Here is a 20,237-nt window from a genome sequence, read left to right on the forward strand (position 1 = left end):
CAGTACCTAAACGTACTTTATTGTACTCTAATACATTTTTCAAAGTTTCAGCTCGATATTTTATTTACAAAAAAAGTTCTTAGGTTCAAAAAAATATTCAGTCAACTGATGAAGTGAGGTCGGTAATATAGGTATTTAGCTGTGTCACATGCCCTTAAAATTATAATTTTTGGAGATCAATATCAAATTTACAGACTAGACAATTTTTTCGATTCCCCTCTTTTCTCGAAGAATTCTTTTTCTCCCGGTTTCATGAAACTTGCCCTTTTTTCAGTTTGAATAGAAACTTATAAGCAAATTCAACTTTTTTTCGTTGAAAATTAAAAATTAAATTTAATCAAAAAGTCTAGTACTATATTTTTGGTTGAGAAATAGTCTTTTTGGTTAAAAAACTCAATTATTTGATTGAAAATTTTATTATTTTGTTCAAAATTTAACAGTTTTGTTAAAAATTAATTTTGTTGTTGTTGAAAATTCATGATTTTTTTTTTAATTCGCATTTTTTGGTAGAAAATTAATCTTCTTGTTTCAAAATCTAACTACTTGGTTGAAAGTTAAAATACTTTGTTCAAAATTCATTTTATTATGAAAAAATTGAATTATTTTGTTGAAAATTAATTTTTCCAACAGTATTTTATTTAACTGAAAATTTAACTGGTCCAGTTTTCTTATTGAAAAAAAAATTCTTCTTGTTTGAAAATTCGTCTTTTTTGGTAGAAAATCAATTTTTTAATTAAAAATTCAACTATTTAATCGAAAATTCGTCATTCTTAGTAGAAAGATAAACTTTTTGGTAGAAAATTATTCTTCTTGGTCGAAAGTTGATCCTTTTTGATTGAAAATTCGTCCTTTTTTTATAGAAAATTAATCTTTTTGTTGAAAAATTCAATTATTTGGTTTAAATAAAATAGGTTGTTTTTATAGAAAATTCTTCTATTTGGTTTAAAATTCGTCTTTCGGTAGAAAATAATTCTTTTTGGTTGAAAATTTGTCCTTTTTGGTAGAAAATTAATGTTTTTTGTTAAAAATCCAATTATTTGATTTAAAATTAGTTTTTTTTTATAGAAAATTATTATCGGTTGAAAATTGGTCTATTTTGGAAGAAAATTCGTCTTTGGGTAGCAAAAAATTCTTCTTAGTTGAAAATTCGTCCTTTTTCGTAGAAAATTCATCTTCTTCGTTAAAAATGCAAATGTTTTAAATTTAAAATTAATTCTTTTTGTCAAAAAATTATTCTTCGGAATTGAAAACTCGTATTTTATGGTAGAAATAAATTTTTCAATTAAAAATTCAACTATTTAGTGGAAAATTTGTATTTTTTAGTAGAAAAATAAACTTCTTGGTTGAAAATTTATCCTTTTTGGTTAAAAATGCAACTATTTGGTTTAAAATTAATTCATTTTGTTAAAAGATTATTCTTCGGGATTGAAAACTCGTCTTTTTTGGTAGAAAATCAATTTTTAGTTAAAAATTCAACTATTTAGTCAAAAATTCGTCATTCTTAGTAGAAAGATAAACTTCTTATTAGAAAATTATTCTTCTTGGTTTAAAATTCGTCTTTTTGGCAGAAAATTCATCATTCGGTAGAAAATAATTCTTTTTGATTTAAAATTCGTCTTTCTGGCGGAAAATTCGTCTTTCGGTAGAAAATAATTCTTCGTTGAAAATTCGTCCTTTTTTGTAGAAAATTAATCTTTTTGTTTAAAAATTCAATTATTTGGTTTAAAATTAGTTTTTTTTATAGAAAATTATTCTTTTCGGTTGAAAATTTGTCTATTTTGGTAGAAAACTAATTCTCTTGATTAGAAATTTAACTATTTGGTTCAAAATTATATCTCTTTGATAGAAAAATATTCTTCTTTGTTTAAAATATATCTTCTTTGGCAGAATATAAATTTTTGGTTGAAAATTCGTCTAATTCTGTAGAAAATTATTTTTCTTGGTTGAAAATTTATTCTTTTTGATCGAAAATTATTCTTTTAAATTAAAAATTCAATCATTTGGTTTATAATGAGCTTTTTTTCATAGAAAATTATTCTTGGCTTAAAATTCGTCTTTCGGTAGAAAAAAATTCTTCTTCGTTGAAAATTCGTCCTTTTTCGTAGAAAATTAATCTTCTTGGTTAAAAATGCAAATGTTTTAAATTTGAAATTAATTCTTTCTGTTAAAAAATTATTCTTCGGAATTTGAAACTCGTATTTTTTGGCAGAAAATAAATTTTTAAATTGAAAATTCAACTTAAGGCTTAAAATTCGTCTTTTTGGTAGAAAATTAGTCTTTTTCGGTAGAAAATTATTCTTCTTGGTTGAAAATTCGTCCTTTTGTATAGAATATTAATCTTTTTGTTTAAAAGCTCAATTATTTGGTTTTAAATTAGTTGTAATTTCAACCATTACATTTTTCGCTGAAAATTAAAATTTTTTGGTCTTTTTGAATTGAAATTTCAACAGGTTGGTATGAAATTCCACAATTTTATAGAAACTTCAACTATTTTGTTAAAAATAAACTTTTTTGTTGAAAATTTATATTTTGGAACTTGATTTAAATTAAAATTGAATTCGCTGTTTTTTTTTTAAATGCATCTAGTTTCTTCATTTTCTTAAAGAAAATTATGAATTGCAAGAAAATTGAACTACTTTGTTAAAAATTCGTTTTTATGCAGGTAAAAAATTAATTCTTTAAATTAAAAATGTGATTAATCCATTTTTGTTTAAAAATGTATCTTCTTAGTTGAAAATTAATCAGTTTTTTAAAAAGTATCCTTTTTGGTTGAATGGTCAACCATTTTGTTAGAAAAGGTTCTTTTTGCTTTTCTTTTTAGGTAAAATTTGTTGTTTTAATTGAAAATGTAGCCTTATTGAATTTAAAAAAATTGATCTTTTTTTGTTGAAAATTCAGCTATTTCACTGAAAACTCATCTGTTTTGTTTTAAATTAAAATTTTTGTAGAAAACTAAAATTCTTGTTTGAAAATTAATTTTTTAAGTTGAAAATTCGTTCTTTTTGATAGAAAATTAATCTTTTTGGTTAAAAATTCAATTATTTGCTTTAAAATGAGTTTTTTTTACATAGAAAATTATTCTTTTCGGTAAAAAGTTCGACTTCAAATATTTGGTTTAAAATTAGTTCTTTTTAATAGAAAATTATTATTAGTGTTTGAAAAAACTTCATTATTGGTAGAAAATCAATTTTTTTGTTGAAAATTTAACCTTTACATTTTTTGTTGATAATTGAGATTTTTTGGTTGCAACTCAAATACTTGATTGAAAATTGAACTACTTTCTTAAAAACTAATTTTATTGATCAAAGATTTAACAGTCTTGTTGTAAATTCATTTTTTGTAGTTGTTGAAAATTCACTTGGTTGAAAATTCGTTTTTTAGATATTATTTTATTTAACTGAAAATTTAAGTATTCCATTTTTTCAAACTGATGATTTATATTTGAAAATTCATCTGTTTTGTAGAAAATTAAACTACTTGATTGGAATTCAAACTACTTTGTTAAAATTCACTTAATTAATTGAAAATTTAACTGTTTTATAGAAAACTCGTTTTTTAAATAATTATTTTATTTGAATGAAGATTCAATTATTTCATTTTTTTAAATTTATTACTTATAATTGAAAATTGAACTACTTGGTTGAAAGCTAAAATACTTTAAAGAAAATGCATTTTATTAATTAAAATTAAACTGTTTGATAGCATTTTTTTCATTAAAAATTCTACAATTTGGTTGAAATTTTTTTCTTTCTTGACTTAAACATATTTCTTAGTATTGGTTTGAATGATATCTCTTGATTAAAAATGCAACTGATTGGTTGAAAATAAATTTGTTTTGGTTGAGTATTTAACTATTATGTTCAAAATTTTTCGTTGAGAATTCATCTTTATTGTTTAATAATTCTTTTTTTTATTTGGAAAATACAACTATTTGGTTAAAAAATATTTTTTTGCTGTTGTAAAGATTAGTTTTTTTTATGCTTAAAGGATCAACTATTTGTTTAAAATTCACCTGGTTGGTTAAATGTTAACTCTTTTGTTGAAAATTCGCCTTGTTGGCTTTAAATTCAAACAGTTTGGCGGACAATCCAACAATTTTATATAAATTTCAACTTTTGTTTCGAAAATTAACTTTTTTGTTTAAAATTTATATTTTTAGTTTAAAAATTCATCTGCTTTGTCGAAATTTTTTCTTTTTAATTTAAACATTCATTTTTGTATTTTGAAAATTTAATAATTTGGTTAAAATTTCAACTGTTTTGTAGAAAATTCGTCTTTTTATCTTCATATTCTAACAATCTGATAAAAAAATAAATTATTTGGTTGAAAATTCGTCTGCTGGCTTAGAAAATTAAACAATTTGTTAGAAAGTTCAACATTTTTATAGAAACTTCTACTATCTTGTAGAAAATTTATATTTTGCGATGGAAAGTTCAACAGTTTTGTCGGAAATTCGTGTTTTTTTATTTGAAAATTCATCTTTGTAGCTTATAAATTAAATTTTTTTGTTAAAAATTCGTCTCTTTTGCTTAAAAGTTCAACTATTTGGTTAAAAATTCATCTTTTCGAGTTTAAAATTGAAATTTTTCTTTAAACAAATTCGAATATTTATTTTAAAAATTCCACTCTTTCGTAAAAAATTTATATTTTGGGGTTGAAAATTGATTTGTTTGATGAAAAATATTAATTTTAGTATAATATCAAATAATTTGTTTAAAAATATACCTTTTTATAGGAAAATCATCATTTTGGCCAGAAAATTCAACAATTTGGTTAAACATTCAGTTTTTTGTAGAAAATCCGTCTTTTTGGCTTAAAATTTCAAGAATTTGGTAGAAAAATCGATTATTAAGTTGAAAATTCGACTGGTGGTTTAAAAATTGACTGTTTTGTTGAAAATTCGTATTTTAAAATTGAAATTTCAACAATTTGGTAGAAAATTTCACAATTTTACATAAATCTAAAATATTTGGTTGAAATTTCATTTTTTGGAGTTGAAAATTCAACTGTTAAATTGAAAATTAAATGATTTATTTTTTATTTTTTTACATTTACCTTGTTAAATTGTAAAATGAACTATTTATTAAGAAATGTTCCTTTTCTCTTTTTCTTTCAAAGTAAAAAATTATTTATTTTGATTAAAAATGTTACTATTCAATTTTTTGGTGTATAAAATTAAATTTCTTGTTTGAAAATTATTTTTTTAAGTTTAAAATTTAACTGTTTCATTTTTTTTTATTGTACATTTACCTTTTTTAGTTGAAAAATTAAGTATTTGGTTGAAAATTAATGTATTTTCCTTAAATTTCGATTTATGTTGATAGAAAATTCCAATACTTAAACTACATTATTAAAATTTCAAATTTTAGACTGAAATTTAACTACTTCATTTTTAGTAGAAGATTCTTGATCTTGATTGAAAACGGTTTGGTTGAAAATTAAATTATTTTCATGAAAATTCGTTTTTTTGTTTTTTAAAAATTAATTTTTTGAACTAAAATTTAAGCCGTTTATTTTTGGTCAAAGTTTTTCTATGTTGAAATTACTGTAGTTTCTTGTATTTTTTTGCAGTAAAATATGACTTGCTAGGAAATTCATTTTTTTTATTGAAAATTGAAATATTTCGTTGAAAATTTGTTTTTATGTAGATAAAAAATTAATTTTTTGAACTAAAAATGTAACTTATCCATTTTTCATCAGAATTTTATCTTCTTACTTGAAAATTAATTAAAAATATTATTTAAAATGTTCTTTGTCTTTTTTTTTTGAGGCAAAAAATTAATTTTTTTAAATTGAAAATGTGACTTCAATTTTTAATAAAAAATGTCTCTTTTTCGGTAGAGATTTCAGCTATTTGGTTGAAAATTCATGTATTTTGATGAAATTTCTTTTTTTTAGGTATAAAATTTAAATTCTGGCTTGAAAATTAATTTTTTCAGTTAAAAATTTAACTGTTTTATTTTTTATTATTTTACATTTACCTTTTTAAGTTGTAAAATGAAGCAATTGTTAAAAAATATTCCTTTTGTCTTTTTTTTTTTAATTAAAAAATTAATTTTTTTAATGAAAATGTTACTATTCAATTTTTAATTTTAAAAAATATCGTTTTTTGTTGAAAATTCACCTCTTTGGTAGAAAATTCATGTATTTTTTTGAAATTTGGTTTTTTTCAGGTATAAAATTTAAATTCTTGCTTGAAAACTAATTTTCTAAGTTAAAAATTGAACTGTTTTATTTTTTATTATTTTACATTTACCTTTTTCAATCGTTAAATAAATCAATTGTTAAAAAATGTTTCTTTTGTCTTTTTTCCGAAGTAAAAAATTAATTTTTTTTTTAATGGAAAATGCAACTATTCAATTTTTAATTACAAAAATTATAGTTTTTGGTTGAGAATTCAGCTATTTGGTTTAAAATTCATGCATTTTGTTGAAATTTAGTTTTTTTTTTTAAATTAAATTTCTTGCTTGAAAATTAATTTTTTAAGTTAAAAATTTAACTGCCTTATTTTTTATTATTGTACATTTACCTTTTTAAATTGTAAAATGAACCAAATGTTAAAAAATGTTCTTTTTTTTTTTTTTGAAGTAAAAAATTAATTTTTTTAAATTGAAAATTTAACTATTCAATTTTTGATAAAAAATGTCTCTTTTTTTAGTTGAGAATTCAGCTGTTTGATTAAAAATTCATGTATTTTGTTGAAATTTCATTTTTTTTAAAATTAATTTTCTAGTTTGAAAATTAATTATTTAAATTAAAAACTTAACTCTTGTATTTTTTATTATTGTACATTTACCTTTTTAAATTGTAAAATGAACCAAATGTTAAAAAATGTTCTTTTTTTTTTTTTTTTGAAGTAAAAAATTAATTTTTTTAAATTGAAAATTTAACTATTCAATTTTTGATAAAAAAATGTCTCTTTTTTTAGTTGAGAATTCAGCTGTTTGATTAAAAATTCATGTATTTTGTTGAAATTTCATTTTTTTTTAAATTAATTTTCTAGTTTGAAAATTAATTATTTAAGTTAAAAACTTAACTCTTGTATTTTTTATTATTGTACATTTACCTTTTTAAATTTGTAAAATGAAACAGTTGTTAAAAAATGTTAAAAAAAAGAATGATCTTTTTTAGTTGAGAATTCTTTTTGGTTGAAAATTTCTGTATTTTGATGAAATTTCGTTTTTTTAGGTATAAAATTTAAATTATTGCTCGAAAATTAATTTTATATGTTAAAAATTTAACTGTTTTATTTTTTATTATTGTACATTTACCTTTTTTAGTTGAAAAATTAATTACTTGGTTTCAAATTAAATTATTTTCTTGAAAATTCGTCTTTTTGTTTGTTCAAAATTAATTGTTTGAATTAAAATTTAAGCCGTTTATTTTTGGTCAATGTTTTCCAATGTTAAAATTGCTGTAATTTCTTGTATTTTTTTTTTATTTATAAAATCATGACTTGCATATTTTTGTTAAAAAATTGAAATTTTTCGTTGAAATTTTTTTTTTATGTAGGTAAAAAATTAATTTTCTGATTAAAAATGTATCTTTTAAGTTAAAAATTAAACAATTTTTTTGAACAGTATCCTTTTTATCCTGAAAACTTGACAGTTTTGTTGAAAATTTGTCTTTTTGGGTTGAAAATTCAACTATTTAAAAAAAAATGCAATATACTTTGATTTAAAATCTTAGGAATATGTTAACTTCGTTAATTTAATTAAAATGAATTTATTATCCTATTAATTTCCTATTTTCGTAAAAAATCTGTCGAAATAAAAGTTTAATTCTCACTTGGAAAAGTCGCTGCTTTTTTCAATGATGTGTTCAAATTCCGCAAAACTCAGAGCCCCGTCGTCGTCTAAATCAGCTTCTTCCAATAAATATTGAAGAAGCTGTTGCATATCTGTGTCATTTAATCGCTGAGGAGCAGTTAATCTGTCCACGACTTGTCGTAAATCCCCGATGCCTAGCATATCATCACCGTCAAAATCTAAGAATAAAAATATTCTAAAAATAATACAATTAAAATAAAATATATTAAATATAATAATAAATAAATAGAAATATTCTAAAAATAAAATTATTCTAGAAAATCTGGAGGCTTTGATACTTTTACATTCCTTTTTATTCATTAATTATATTGTTAATGTGCAAAATTTCTGAATGTAAAACCAAGAATCCTGTTGCAATGTGAAAAAAGATTAAAAATTTTTTCCTAAAAAAGAAATGAAAAAAATTTCCTTTTCGGACAAAAATAAAAAAGAGGAAAGAAAAATGAGAAGGGTTTTTTAAAAATTTTAATTATATTCTTACCAAATATTCTAAAGGCGTGCTCAGCTTTCACTGCTTTTGGGGCCGCATCGCTAAACACTGACATCATGTCCAGGAAATCTTCGAAAGTACAATCTCCATCTTGACTAGAGCTAAAAACTTTACAAATTCGGTCCCCGAAAGGATTTACACGCAGCTCTGGATATTGTAAAATTTTCGACATTGGGAGCTTCGCGTTTCGATTGTGACCCACTTTTTCTGGGGCTAGGGCTTTAAATTTTTGATGAGCACTGTGAAAACAAAAATTAGGATTTTATTTTATTTTTTATAATATATGTGCGATGAGTAATTAATTAACTATGATAATACTTTCAATAATACTCTTGATTACCAAAAATTACTTCGGATTGCATAGGCCTAAACTAGACTTACGCGAATTTTTAACTAAAAATAATTACATTTTAACAAAAGAGATAAATTGCCACCGAAAAATTTAGCAGCAGATATTTCAACAAAAATAGATTTTAATTGTAAAACAAAAACAGTGAAAGTCAACCAGAAAAAAATTAATTTTCAACAAAGCAGATTAATTTTTAACCAAATAGTTAAATTTGCAATCAATAACACAAATTTTTAAATAAGAAGATTAATTTTCTATCGAAAAAGAAGAATTTTCAACAAAATACTAAAAAAAAAAGACAAAATATTCAATCAAAAAGTAGAATTTTCAACTAAAAAAGAAAATTTTAAATAAAAAGTGGAATAGTTACATTTTTAAATTATAAAATTAATTTTTTAACAAAGAAAAAATACGAAATTGTAACAAGATAGTTAAACTTTCCACTAAAATGATACATTTCTAACCAAAACATGAATTTTTAATAAAGTAGTTCAATTCTATATTTGAATTTTTAACCAAAAAAAAAATTAATTTTTTACCAAAAAATCTAACAAAATTGTTTAATTTTCATTAAAAAAGACAAAGTTTTATTGAAAAATGAAATAGTTAAATTTTTAATTTAAAAAAAAATTAAATTTTTACCTTTAAGAAAATGAATTTTTTACAAAATAGTTAAATTTTCCAGAAAAAAGATGAATTTTCTAGCAAGTCATAATTTTCTTTTAAAAAATGTAAGAAACTACATGTATTAAAAAAACAGTGAATTCAATTTCAATTAAAATCATGTTCCAAAATATGAATTTTCAAGAAAGAAGTTATATTTTAATAAAATAGTTGAATTTTCTATAAAATAGTTGAATTTTCTATAAAATTGTGGAATTTTCTACGAAACTGTTGAAATTTCAATAAAAAAATACAAATTTTTAAACAAAAACAGTTAATTTTTAACCAACCAGTCGAATTGTCAACTTAATGATCTATTTTTCTACCAAATTCTTGAAATTTTAAGCCAAAAAGACGGATTTTCTACAAAAAACTGAATGTTTAACCAAATTGTTGAATTTTCTGCCCAAACTGATGATTTTCCTACAAAAAGGTAAATTTTTAACTAAATTATTTGATATCATACTAAAAATATTATTTTTTTTGTACCAAAACAAATGAATTTTCAACCTTAACAGATACATTTTTAACAAAAGAGTGGAGTTTTTTAAATAAAAAGTCGAATTTAGAAAAAAAATTGACTTTTAAACCCAAAAAGATGAATTTGTAACCAAATGGCTGAAATTTTAAGCAAATGACACGAATCTTTAACAAAAAAATTGAATTTATAAACAATAAAGATGAATGTTCAAATAAAAAAAAAAAAACACGAATTTCCGATAACACTGTTGAACTTTCCATCACAAAATATACATTTTCAACAGAATAGTCTAAGTTTTTATAAAAATATTGAACTTTCTATCAAGTTGTTTAAATTTCTAAGCGAACAGACGAATTTTTAACCATCGAGTTGAATTTTCAACCAAACAGTTTATTTTTCTATCAAATTTTTAGAATTTGAAGATAAAAAGACGAAGAATTCTCAACAAAAGAGTTGAAATTTTAAGCAAATTGTTTAATTTTTTATCAGAAGAGATTAATTTTTAACCCAAAAGACAAATTTTGGGAAAGTGTCGAGTTTTCAAAATGAAGAGTCGAAATTTTTACAAAACATCTGACTTTTAAACCCGAGAAGATGAATTTTGAACAAAATAGTTTAAGTTTTTATAAAAATGTTAAACTTTCTACTAGAGCTTTGAAATTTTTAAGCCAAGAGGAAGAATTTCCAGTAAAAAAAAGTTCATTTTTAACCACCGAGTTGAATTTTTCAACCAAAGAGTTGAACTCTTAACCAAATAGTTGATTTTCCTATCAAATTGTAAAAATTTCAAAACAAAAAGATAAATTTTCTACAAAATAGTTGAATTTTTAACCAAATAATTGAATTTTCAAAAAACAAAAATGCATGTTTCAATCGAGAAGAAAAAATTTCGACAGAGCAGATGAATTTTCAATCCCAAAATATAAATTTTAAACAAAAAAGTTAATTTTCAAAAGAACAGTTGAAATTTATATAAAATTGTTTAATTGCCCGCCAAACTGTTGGAATTTAAAGCCAACAAGACGAATTTTCAACAAAAAAATTGACTTTTAACCAATCAGGTGAATTTTTAAACAAATACTTTATCCTTGAAGAAAAAAAAAACAGATAATCTTTACAAAAAAAGTAGAATTTTTAACCAAATTGTTGTATTTTCTAAAAAAAAGAGTTCCTAATCAATAAAGATGAATTCAACCAATCAGTTGCACTTTTAATAAAAAAAGATCAATTTCAAACCAATACTAAAAACTATGGCCAAAAATGAACGGCGTAAATTTTCAGTTCAAAAAATTAATTTTTAACCAAAATACAAAGATAATTTTGATCAAGTAGTTGAATTTTCAACTGAAACAGATGACCTATGAACTAAAAATGAAATAGTTAAACTTCAGGCAAAAATATGAATTTTGAATAAAGTAGTTCAATTAAGTATTTTAATTTTTAAAGAAAAATGATTAATTTTCTACCAAAAAAGACGAATTTTTAAGAAAATACATGGATTTTCAACCAAATAGTTAAATTTTCAACTGAAAAAGATAAATTTACAATAAAATTAGTAGCAGTTAAATTTTAAATGTTAATAATTAATTTTCAAGCAAGAATTTTAATTTTCCTACAAAAAAAAAAAGAAACGAAAATTCAAGATATATTTTCAATGAAATAGCTGAATCTACAACTAAAAAACAGAAATTTTTAATAAAATGCGGAATAATTGCATTTTTAAGTTATAAAATAAATTTTGTAACAAAACAAAAAAAACGAAATTGTGACAAAATAGTGATTTTCGACTAAAATGATGCATTTCCAACCAAAGCATAAAATTTGCAATAAAGAAGTTCAACTATAAATTTGAATTTTTAATAAAAAAAGATTAATTTTCTACCAAAAAGAAGAATTTTTTACTAAATACTTGACTTTTCAACAAAATAGTTAATTTTTCAACTAAAAAATATAAGTTTTTTCAATCAAAAATGAAACGGTTAAACTATCAATTTAAAAAATTAATATTCATTCGAGAATTTTCATTTGCTACTAAAAAACGAAATTTTAAAAATATACATGAATTTAAACTATTGCTAAATTCTCACATAAAAAACATAATTTTTTTCTCAAAAATTGAATAAATACATTTTCAATTAAAAAATTAATTTTTTTTCAAAAAAAGAACACTAAAAAGAAGGATTTTTACTAAATAGTAATATTTTCAATCAAAAGGTATGGTTTTTAACTAAATTGTTTAATTTTCATTTAAAAATACAAATTTGTAATCAAAAATGGAAGATTAAAATTTTTAATTTAAAAATTAATTTTTATCTATAAAAAAACGATTTGGCAACAAAACCCTACCAAAAATAATTACATTTTCGACTAAATAATTAAATTTTCAACCAAAAATTATTTTTCTACCAATATTGATGAATTTTCAGCTCAAAAAGACGAATTGTCAACCAAATTTTCAACAAAATTGTAAAATTTCCATTTAAAAAAAGATCAATTTTCAAATAGTAAAATTAATTTCCTACCAAAAGACGAAATATTTTTTAAAAATCCATGAATTTGCAAGAAAACAGTTTAAATTTTAAGGAAAGAAATTAATGATCAACAAAAAAATAAAAAAGTCTTGAACAAAATAGTTGTATTTTTAACCAAAGATTATTTTTAGCCTTCTTGTAAATTTTTTATATCTTATAAAATGTTTCTGTTGTTTCAGTGATCTTTTTGGTTGTAAATAAAATTATTTGCTTTTTAATTTTTGTTTTGTTTTGTTGAAAATTCAATTGTTCTCTGAAAAATTTGTCGTTTTGATCTCAAACTTCAACTGTTTGATTTAAAATTCGCGAATTTTAATTATATTTAATTAATTGAATTGAATAATTAATTTAATATAATTTTCAATCATTATTAATTTTAGTTTAACTTACTAAAGAACTTCCTTCTTCGTGAAATAAGTAAGATCCTGTAACAAATAGGAAACACAGAATTAAATCACAAAAGAACAAAATTATTTGTTTACAAAAAATATAGAAAAATTATTATACGTTATAATAATTTCTTTCATCATTTTTTCCCAATTATAGGAAATTATTATAGGGACACTCAGTATAGGAGTGAATAATATTAAAATACGGAAAGAATTTTTTCAAAATATAGACAAAGTATAAATAAATTATAAAGCAATTTTGTTTACAAATGTTATCACCTGAATTAAACATTATAAATGATAACTAGATACTTCTATAATTTTGAGTAAATTTCCTATAATGAATCATTCATAATAATTATTATTTCTATAATTTTTATAGAAATAATTTTATTTTTGGCCCTTGTCTCAAAGAGGGGAAATAGGGTAATTTTCTTACGGAAAAGAGGAAATATAGGGGAAATACTAAGGATTTATTTTTATATTCAGAAAAGAAGAAATAATATTTTTACAAAAAATTGCACAGATCATTCAAAATCTATTCACGGCGATATAAAAAGTCCGAAAAAATATCAAATTTGTTACATAAGCAATTTTTGTGTTTATTATTAATTAATTATTAATTTAGTATTAAAATTATTTTAACTTTGATATAAATTGAATGAAAATTATTCATTAAATTTATCTTTAAAAAAGCGCTAAAATAAAATGCGTTGAAACCCGTAGAAATACCTTGAAAGAAAATTTATTTCATTCCCTAAATGTCTACAAAAATTCGTAAAATCTCCTTTAAATATCTTGAAATCTTTGAACTTATTTAATAATTAAACTTATTTAATAATGTTCTCTAAAAAATAACCGTTCAAATCTCTAGAAATCTTTTAAAATCGCAAGAAATTCTTTTAGGTTGTATTTGTTTTATTTTCCAAAGTTCTCTAAAAATAATATAATCAAAACATAATATAATAAAATAAATATATAAAATTTTTATTTAAAAATCCATAATATCACATTTATAAACATTAAGAGCTCTAAAATGTTTGAAATGAGTTAATAATTTAAGAAATTATTCATTCTAGTTAGTAGGATATGTTTGAAAAAACTCTTAGTTTTGTAATTTTCAACTGAAAATTTTTTATTTTTAAAAAAACATGTACAATTGACAATTTAGACATTCAAAAATTTCAAACGCTTATTATTTGAAATTATCTCATTTTTAACTTTTCAGTTAGATCGGAGCAATAATTAATTAAATCTAACAGAAATAATTTTTAACCCGTTTTTAAATTTTTGGCTACTTTTTACTTGTTATGATAATAATTAATGCAATTTAACAAACTTAATTGTTTAACAAATTTATTATTGTTCATACGTATATTCTTTTAGAGTAATACTAGAAAGTTGTGAGTTTTTCTGAAATTTTGAGCTTTTCTTTAACTTTTCAGTTACGAAAAAATAATAAATATTAATATTAATTTTGACAAAAAGACTCTCAATAGTTACTTCAACGAAAATTACATTTTAAATATCTGTTTTGTTTCATAAAAATATATTCACGAAAAAAAGATTGTTTGAAAAAAATGTGCTCTCATGTTTATCTATTATTTGTTCATAACTGAAAAGCTAAGTTAAAAAATTCAGTAAAACCTACAACTTTATAGCAATTATCTAAGAGAAGATAGTTATAAAAAATAATAAATTATTTCAACAATTATATGTATTACCTTGCAATAAATTGCAAATTATTATTATTTATATAAATTGCAAATAAATTGCCTCACTGAGTGAAAAGTCGAAATAAGTGGAAAATTTTGTTTAAAAACTGCACTAATCTATCATTATTCTAATGATAAAAAAAAATTCCGGGAGATAAGCATGGTAATTTGAAAAAATGTTGGACCACCCTGTCGTAATTAAATAATTATAAAATTAATAAAAATTGATTTAAAAAAATAAGGAGATTTTCCACGAAAACATGGGTATAACTTTTAAAAAAGAATATTAATGTAAGTTCTATATTAAAATTGATTTGAAATGCTTTAGATTTTTAACATTTCAATTTAAAATATTGAATTTTAAACAATATAGATGAATTTCTAATAAAATATTTGAGTTGTTAACAAAAAATTGAATAGGTAACTTTTCAGTATAAAAATTTAATTTTTAAAGAAAAAAAAGGAACTATCAACAAAATAAGTAAATTTGTAACCAAAGAGATGCACTTTTAAATAAAAAATGACAAATCTTTAAAGTTAAAACAATATAATTTTCAACAAAAAATGAATTTTCAATCAATTAGATGATCAATAAGATAACAAGGATGAATTTTGAACTGAAAATGTAATATTTGATATTTTAGCAACAAAATATTTTAATATTCAAACAAAAAGATGACTTTTTAACTAAAATGATCAATCTCTAACTGAAACACTTGAATATTTAACTAAATATGTACATTAATTTGCACACAAAAAAACGATAAATTTTTAACACAGAATAGAACAATTACATTTTCTATTAGAAAAAATTAATTTTTAAACAAAAAAAAAAGGAATTTTCAACAAAATACTTGAATTTTTGATCAAAGAGATGCGTTTTTAAATAAAAATGGTGAATCTTCAAACGAAAAAATGTATTTTCAACCAAATAATTAAATTTTTAACAACAATAGATAAATTTTCAATTAAAAAAATTAAGTTTCAACCAAAAAATTAATTTTTAATAAAGTAGATGATCACAAAAATTACGGACGAATTCTGAACTGAAAATGTAATATTTGATATTTTAATAAAAAATACAAATTTTAATATTAAATAAAAAATATGACTTATCAACTAAAATCATGAATCTCTAACTGGAATAGTTAAATATGTAACTAAATATCTACATTCATTTAAAAAAAGAAAAGATAAAGTTTTAACACAAAATGAAAATATTAAATTTTCTATTAAAAATTAATTTTTAAACAATAGAACGCATTTTAAATAAAAAATATGTTAATTTTAAATAAAAAATATTTGAATTCAACCAAAAAATACGAATTTTTAACAAAACAAGTTGAATTTTTAATCAAATAGTTGAATTTTTAACCGAAAATTGAATAGGTAACTTTTCAGTATAAAAAATTAATTGAAAAAAAGGAATTCTCAACAAAATAGTTAAATTTTCCATCAAAGAGATCAATTAAATTAACAACAATTAAATTTTCTATTAGAAAAATTAATTTCCAAAAAAAAGAACGCACTTTGAATAAAAAAAAGATATTAATTTTAAATTTAATTAAATTTAAATTTAAATTTTAAATTAATTTAATTTAAATTTAATTGGATTCAACAAAAAAATATTAATCTTTTACAAAAAAGATCGATATTTAACTAAAAATGTAATAGTTGATATTTCAACCAAAAAATACATTAATTTTAAATAAAAAAGATGAATTTTTAACTAGAATTATGAACCCCCATAGTTGGATATTTAAACAAATACATGAATTTTCAATTGAAGAGTAGTCTAGAATAATTTATTTATACATTTTCTCTAATTTCTGCAATAATTCTTCAATATTTTAATCTTATTTATTAATTCCTACACTGATTTCTCTATAATAAATACGATAATAATTCTCCGTAGTCGCCAAAAAATGATAAGAAATCCATGACAGGAAAATCAATAAGAGGAAATAAATTATCAAAAACTAAAAATTAGAACTATCGACATAACCTCAAAAAAAAAGATCACTTACCTGATAATCTTGCAGCTCTTCTTCACTAAATTGACTTTTTCCAGCACCCATTGTCCCAAATCTACATAAAACACCGAAAACAACTGAATTTCTCAAAAATAAAAGCTCCAAAAGTGCTTTCACTTTTTTTAATAAAACCACCCTTTATTTTCCATTTTAAACGTGTCTTCTATTTTCAGCATCAATTAAAACAATTAAAACTTTCAATACATTCAACAAAAAAACACCCGACGAGTATTTATTTGTTTAACTGTAAATAAACAATTCTTCAGAAAACAAATATAGTCTGCTCGGTTTGACAGGTCACAGGACGTCAGAGGTTATTTTGGACATATTTTTTTATGTTGGTTCCCTGTAAAATGAAACAGATGGAACTTACCAGCCGCTAGATAGCGTTAGTCTAGTTCAAGTTCCGCGAAAATTCAAATCATATAAATGAATAATTTCTTTTTTATAGAATTTAATAATAAAAGTTTATAGTTGAGTTATTAAAAACAAAGTAAAAGTGTTATTAATTCAATTAAAAAAGAAAAAAAGTATTATTTTAATTACTGGTCGATTTTTTGCGTAGTTCTGAATTTCACAAATTTGCATTTAAACAAACAATGAAATAATTTAATTTTCCACGAAAAAGGTGAATTTTTAAACAAGAAGATTAATTTTCTATTAGAAAGACCATTTTTTAACAAACTACATGATTTTCAACAAAACAGTTCAAGTTTCAATAAAAAGAACTTTCAACAGGAGTTTAAACCAAATTTTTAAAATAAGAAATAGAAAAATAAATTCATTTTCTACCCAAAAACGAATTTTCAAATAAAAAATTAATAAAAAAACAATCAATTTTCAGCAAAATCGGTACGTTTTTCAACATTATCAAACAAAAAGAATAATATTTTACCAGAAAAGGTGATTTTTCTGCAAAATACATGAACTTTTAACCATATAGTTGAATTTTCAAATAAAAAAGATAATTTTGTAACAAAAAATGAATATTTTACTTTTCGGTTTAAAAAATAGTTCTGAATAAAAAAAGGAGTTTCTACAAAATAGTTAAACTTTCAACCCAAAAAAATTTATTTTTCATCAAAATAGATAAATTTTTAAAGAAGAATAAATTGCTACCAATAAGCGTTATTTTTTAGCCATATATATAATTGAATTTTCAAAAAAGAAAGAAAGATTTTCAAGCATTTTCAGACAAAGAAATTAATTTTTACTAAAGTAGTTCATCTTTCAACCAAATAATAGTTAATATTTCAATTGAAAAAAATTAATTTTCGACCGAAAAACAATTTCAGCGAAATAGTTCAATTTTCAATTAAAGAGAAGTATCTTCAACCAATAAAATACATTTATAACAAAGTATTTCAACTTTCAACTGTGTAGGTGAATTTTCAACGAACATAAATTTATTTTAGATTTAAAGAAAGGTTTAATTTAACCAAAAACATTTTATTTTGTGCAGAACTTTGACTAGAACTAGAACCGTAATTGTTTTAATAATACATATATGTTTGTAGTTCCTATAAAAAAAACAAGGTAAACTGTAAATCACTGCGTTTTAAAAGAAAAAATTTTAGGTCCTGGTTCTGGTTAAAAATTTAACTGTTTTGTATCAAATTCGTCTTCTTGGCTTGGAAATTCAACAATTTAGTTATATGTATTTCTTTTTATTTTTTAACTGATAAATCATTTCGGTTGAAAATTGAACCAATACACAGAAAATTTGTCCTTTTTATTTGAATTCAAATTTTTTCGTTGAGCATTTTGGTTGAAAATATACAACTACTTGGTTAAAAGATAAACTACTTTATAAAAATACATCTTTTTTTGAAGATTCACCTCTTCGGTTGAAAATTGAAGTATTTTGGTGAAAAATCTTTTTAATTTTGCTGAAAATTTAACTATTCCATTTTTTTTGTAAATTCATCTTTTTTAGTTTGAAATTAATTTTCTTAGACTAAAATTAACCTTTTTGTTGAAAATTCATTTTTTTCTTTTAAATAAAGTAAATTTTTTAACAGAAAATGTTAATATAACATTTTGATTTGGAACTTTATCTTTTTTAGTTGCCAATGCATTTATTTAATTAAAAATTTAACTATATTGTTGGCAGTTCAATTTTTCTTAGTTAAAGATTACATTTCTTAACTAAGAATTTTACTCATCAATTTTTTGGTTAAATTTTTTTCACTTGAAATCTTTTTTTAAATTAACCTATTCTCTTGAAAAAATTTTTTTTGTCAGAGATAATTTTTTTAAACTTTAAATATAGCTATTCTATTTGTGGTTTAAAATTTACCCTCTTTAGATGAAAATTAATGTTATTTCGCAAAAATTGGTATGGTTTCTAGTAGAAATTTTGTTTAAAAATTTATGATTTAGGTTGAAAATGGAACTTTCCTTTGAAAATTCGTTCCTTTTTCACTCAAAAACTTATTTCCTTAGTTGAATAATTAACTTTGTCGTTGAAAACTCGTTTTTTTTAGTTAATTATTAATCTTTCAACCTAAAAATGTAACCATTCCATTCTTGCTTAAGCATTTAGCTTTTTTAGTTGAAACTATTTTTTTCAACTGAGAATTTAACAATTCCATTATTCGTTGAAATTTTTTAAATTAAAATTGAACATTCCATTTTTAAATTCGTTTCTATAGTTAAAAATTCACCATTTTGTTAAGAATTTGTCTTATTCCTAGTAGAAAATTGATCTTTTTGGTTGAAAATTCCAAATTGAACTTTTCTTTAAAATGTGTAGCTTTGTTCTTAAAAATTAACTTCCATTTTGGGTTGAGAATTTATGCGTTTGAGTATAAAATTAATTTTTTTAGTTGAAAATTGAAGTATTTTGATGAAACTTTTTTTGTGTTGTTGAAAGTTAATTTTTTACTCTGAAAATGTAACTATTTCATTTTTTCTTGAAAATATACATCTTTTTAAGTCGAATTTTATTTTTATAGTTCGAAATTTAGCTACTTTGTTTACGATTTTTCGTTTGGTGAAAATAGATTTTTTTAAACTGAAATTGTAATTATTCCATTTTCGGTTTAAAATATATATTTGTTTATTAAAAATTTAATTATTTCGTTAAAAATTAATTTCTTCCATTAAAAATTGAATTATTGTGTTAAAGTAATGTTTTATTTGGTTGAAAATTAAGTTGTTTAAACTGTAAATGTGAGTAAACCATTTTTTATAAAAATTAATTTTTTTTTTGCTTGAAAATTCACTTTTTTGGTGAAAAATTATTTATTTGAAAATCTATTTTTTGGTTGAAAATTAATTTGTTTGGTAGAAAATTTAAATATTTTTTTGAAACTTAGTTTTTTTGTTGTTGTTCAAAATTCAACTATTCGGTCTAAAAATTACAAAAAGTGCGGAGAACGCCTATTTTGAGACGTCCATCCAGTATATTCCAGTTACGATTATGAAATTCAGAAGTACGCAATTAATACTGACCAGTAATTAATATGTTAATTTTTTTCTCTTTAAACTTAACAACTTACATTTTCGCGTGGATTTATGAACAAACTATAAAGTTTTATTATTAATTTGTGTTAAAAAAAGTAAATATTCATTTATGGAATTTGAATTTTCGCGGAACTTTGACTACAACAGCTAGCGCTACCTAGCCGCTGGAAAATTCGGCTTGTTATGTCCTGTAACGATCGCATAAATTTGCATTCCATCCGCTAGGAACAGCACCGTCGCTTCCATAGAATGCGCGGTTTCGATTCGAAATTATAAAATATTCGTGCGA

General features: G+C 21.5%; 1 protein-coding gene across 1 annotated transcript in view; it reads right to left on the reverse strand.

Annotated features, from left to right (window-relative positions):
• LOC117174429 (calcium and integrin-binding protein 1-like) overlaps nt 1–16,773 on the reverse strand; it is a 17,276-nt gene extending 503 nt beyond the window's left edge. Inside the window, exons 1-4 of the mRNA XM_033363545.1 lie at nt 16,475–16,773; nt 12,734–12,768; nt 8,311–8,558; nt 7,789–7,987 (exon numbers count right to left, since the gene is read on the reverse strand). Of these exons, the coding sequence (XP_033219436.1) occupies nt 7,789–7,987; nt 8,311–8,558; nt 12,734–12,768; nt 16,475–16,525 (533 nt within the window). The 5' untranslated portion in view covers nt 16,526–16,773. The remainder of the gene's footprint in view (nt 1–7,788; nt 7,988–8,310; nt 8,559–12,733; nt 12,769–16,474) is intronic.
• Between the last annotated feature and the right edge of the window lie 3,464 nt (nt 16,774–20,237).

The sequence above is a fragment of the Belonocnema kinseyi genome, chromosome 6 (assembly GCF_010883055.1).
Source record: "Belonocnema kinseyi isolate 2016_QV_RU_SX_M_011 chromosome 6, B_treatae_v1, whole genome shotgun sequence".
Lineage (NCBI taxonomy): Eukaryota > Metazoa > Arthropoda > Insecta > Hymenoptera > Cynipidae > Belonocnema > Belonocnema kinseyi.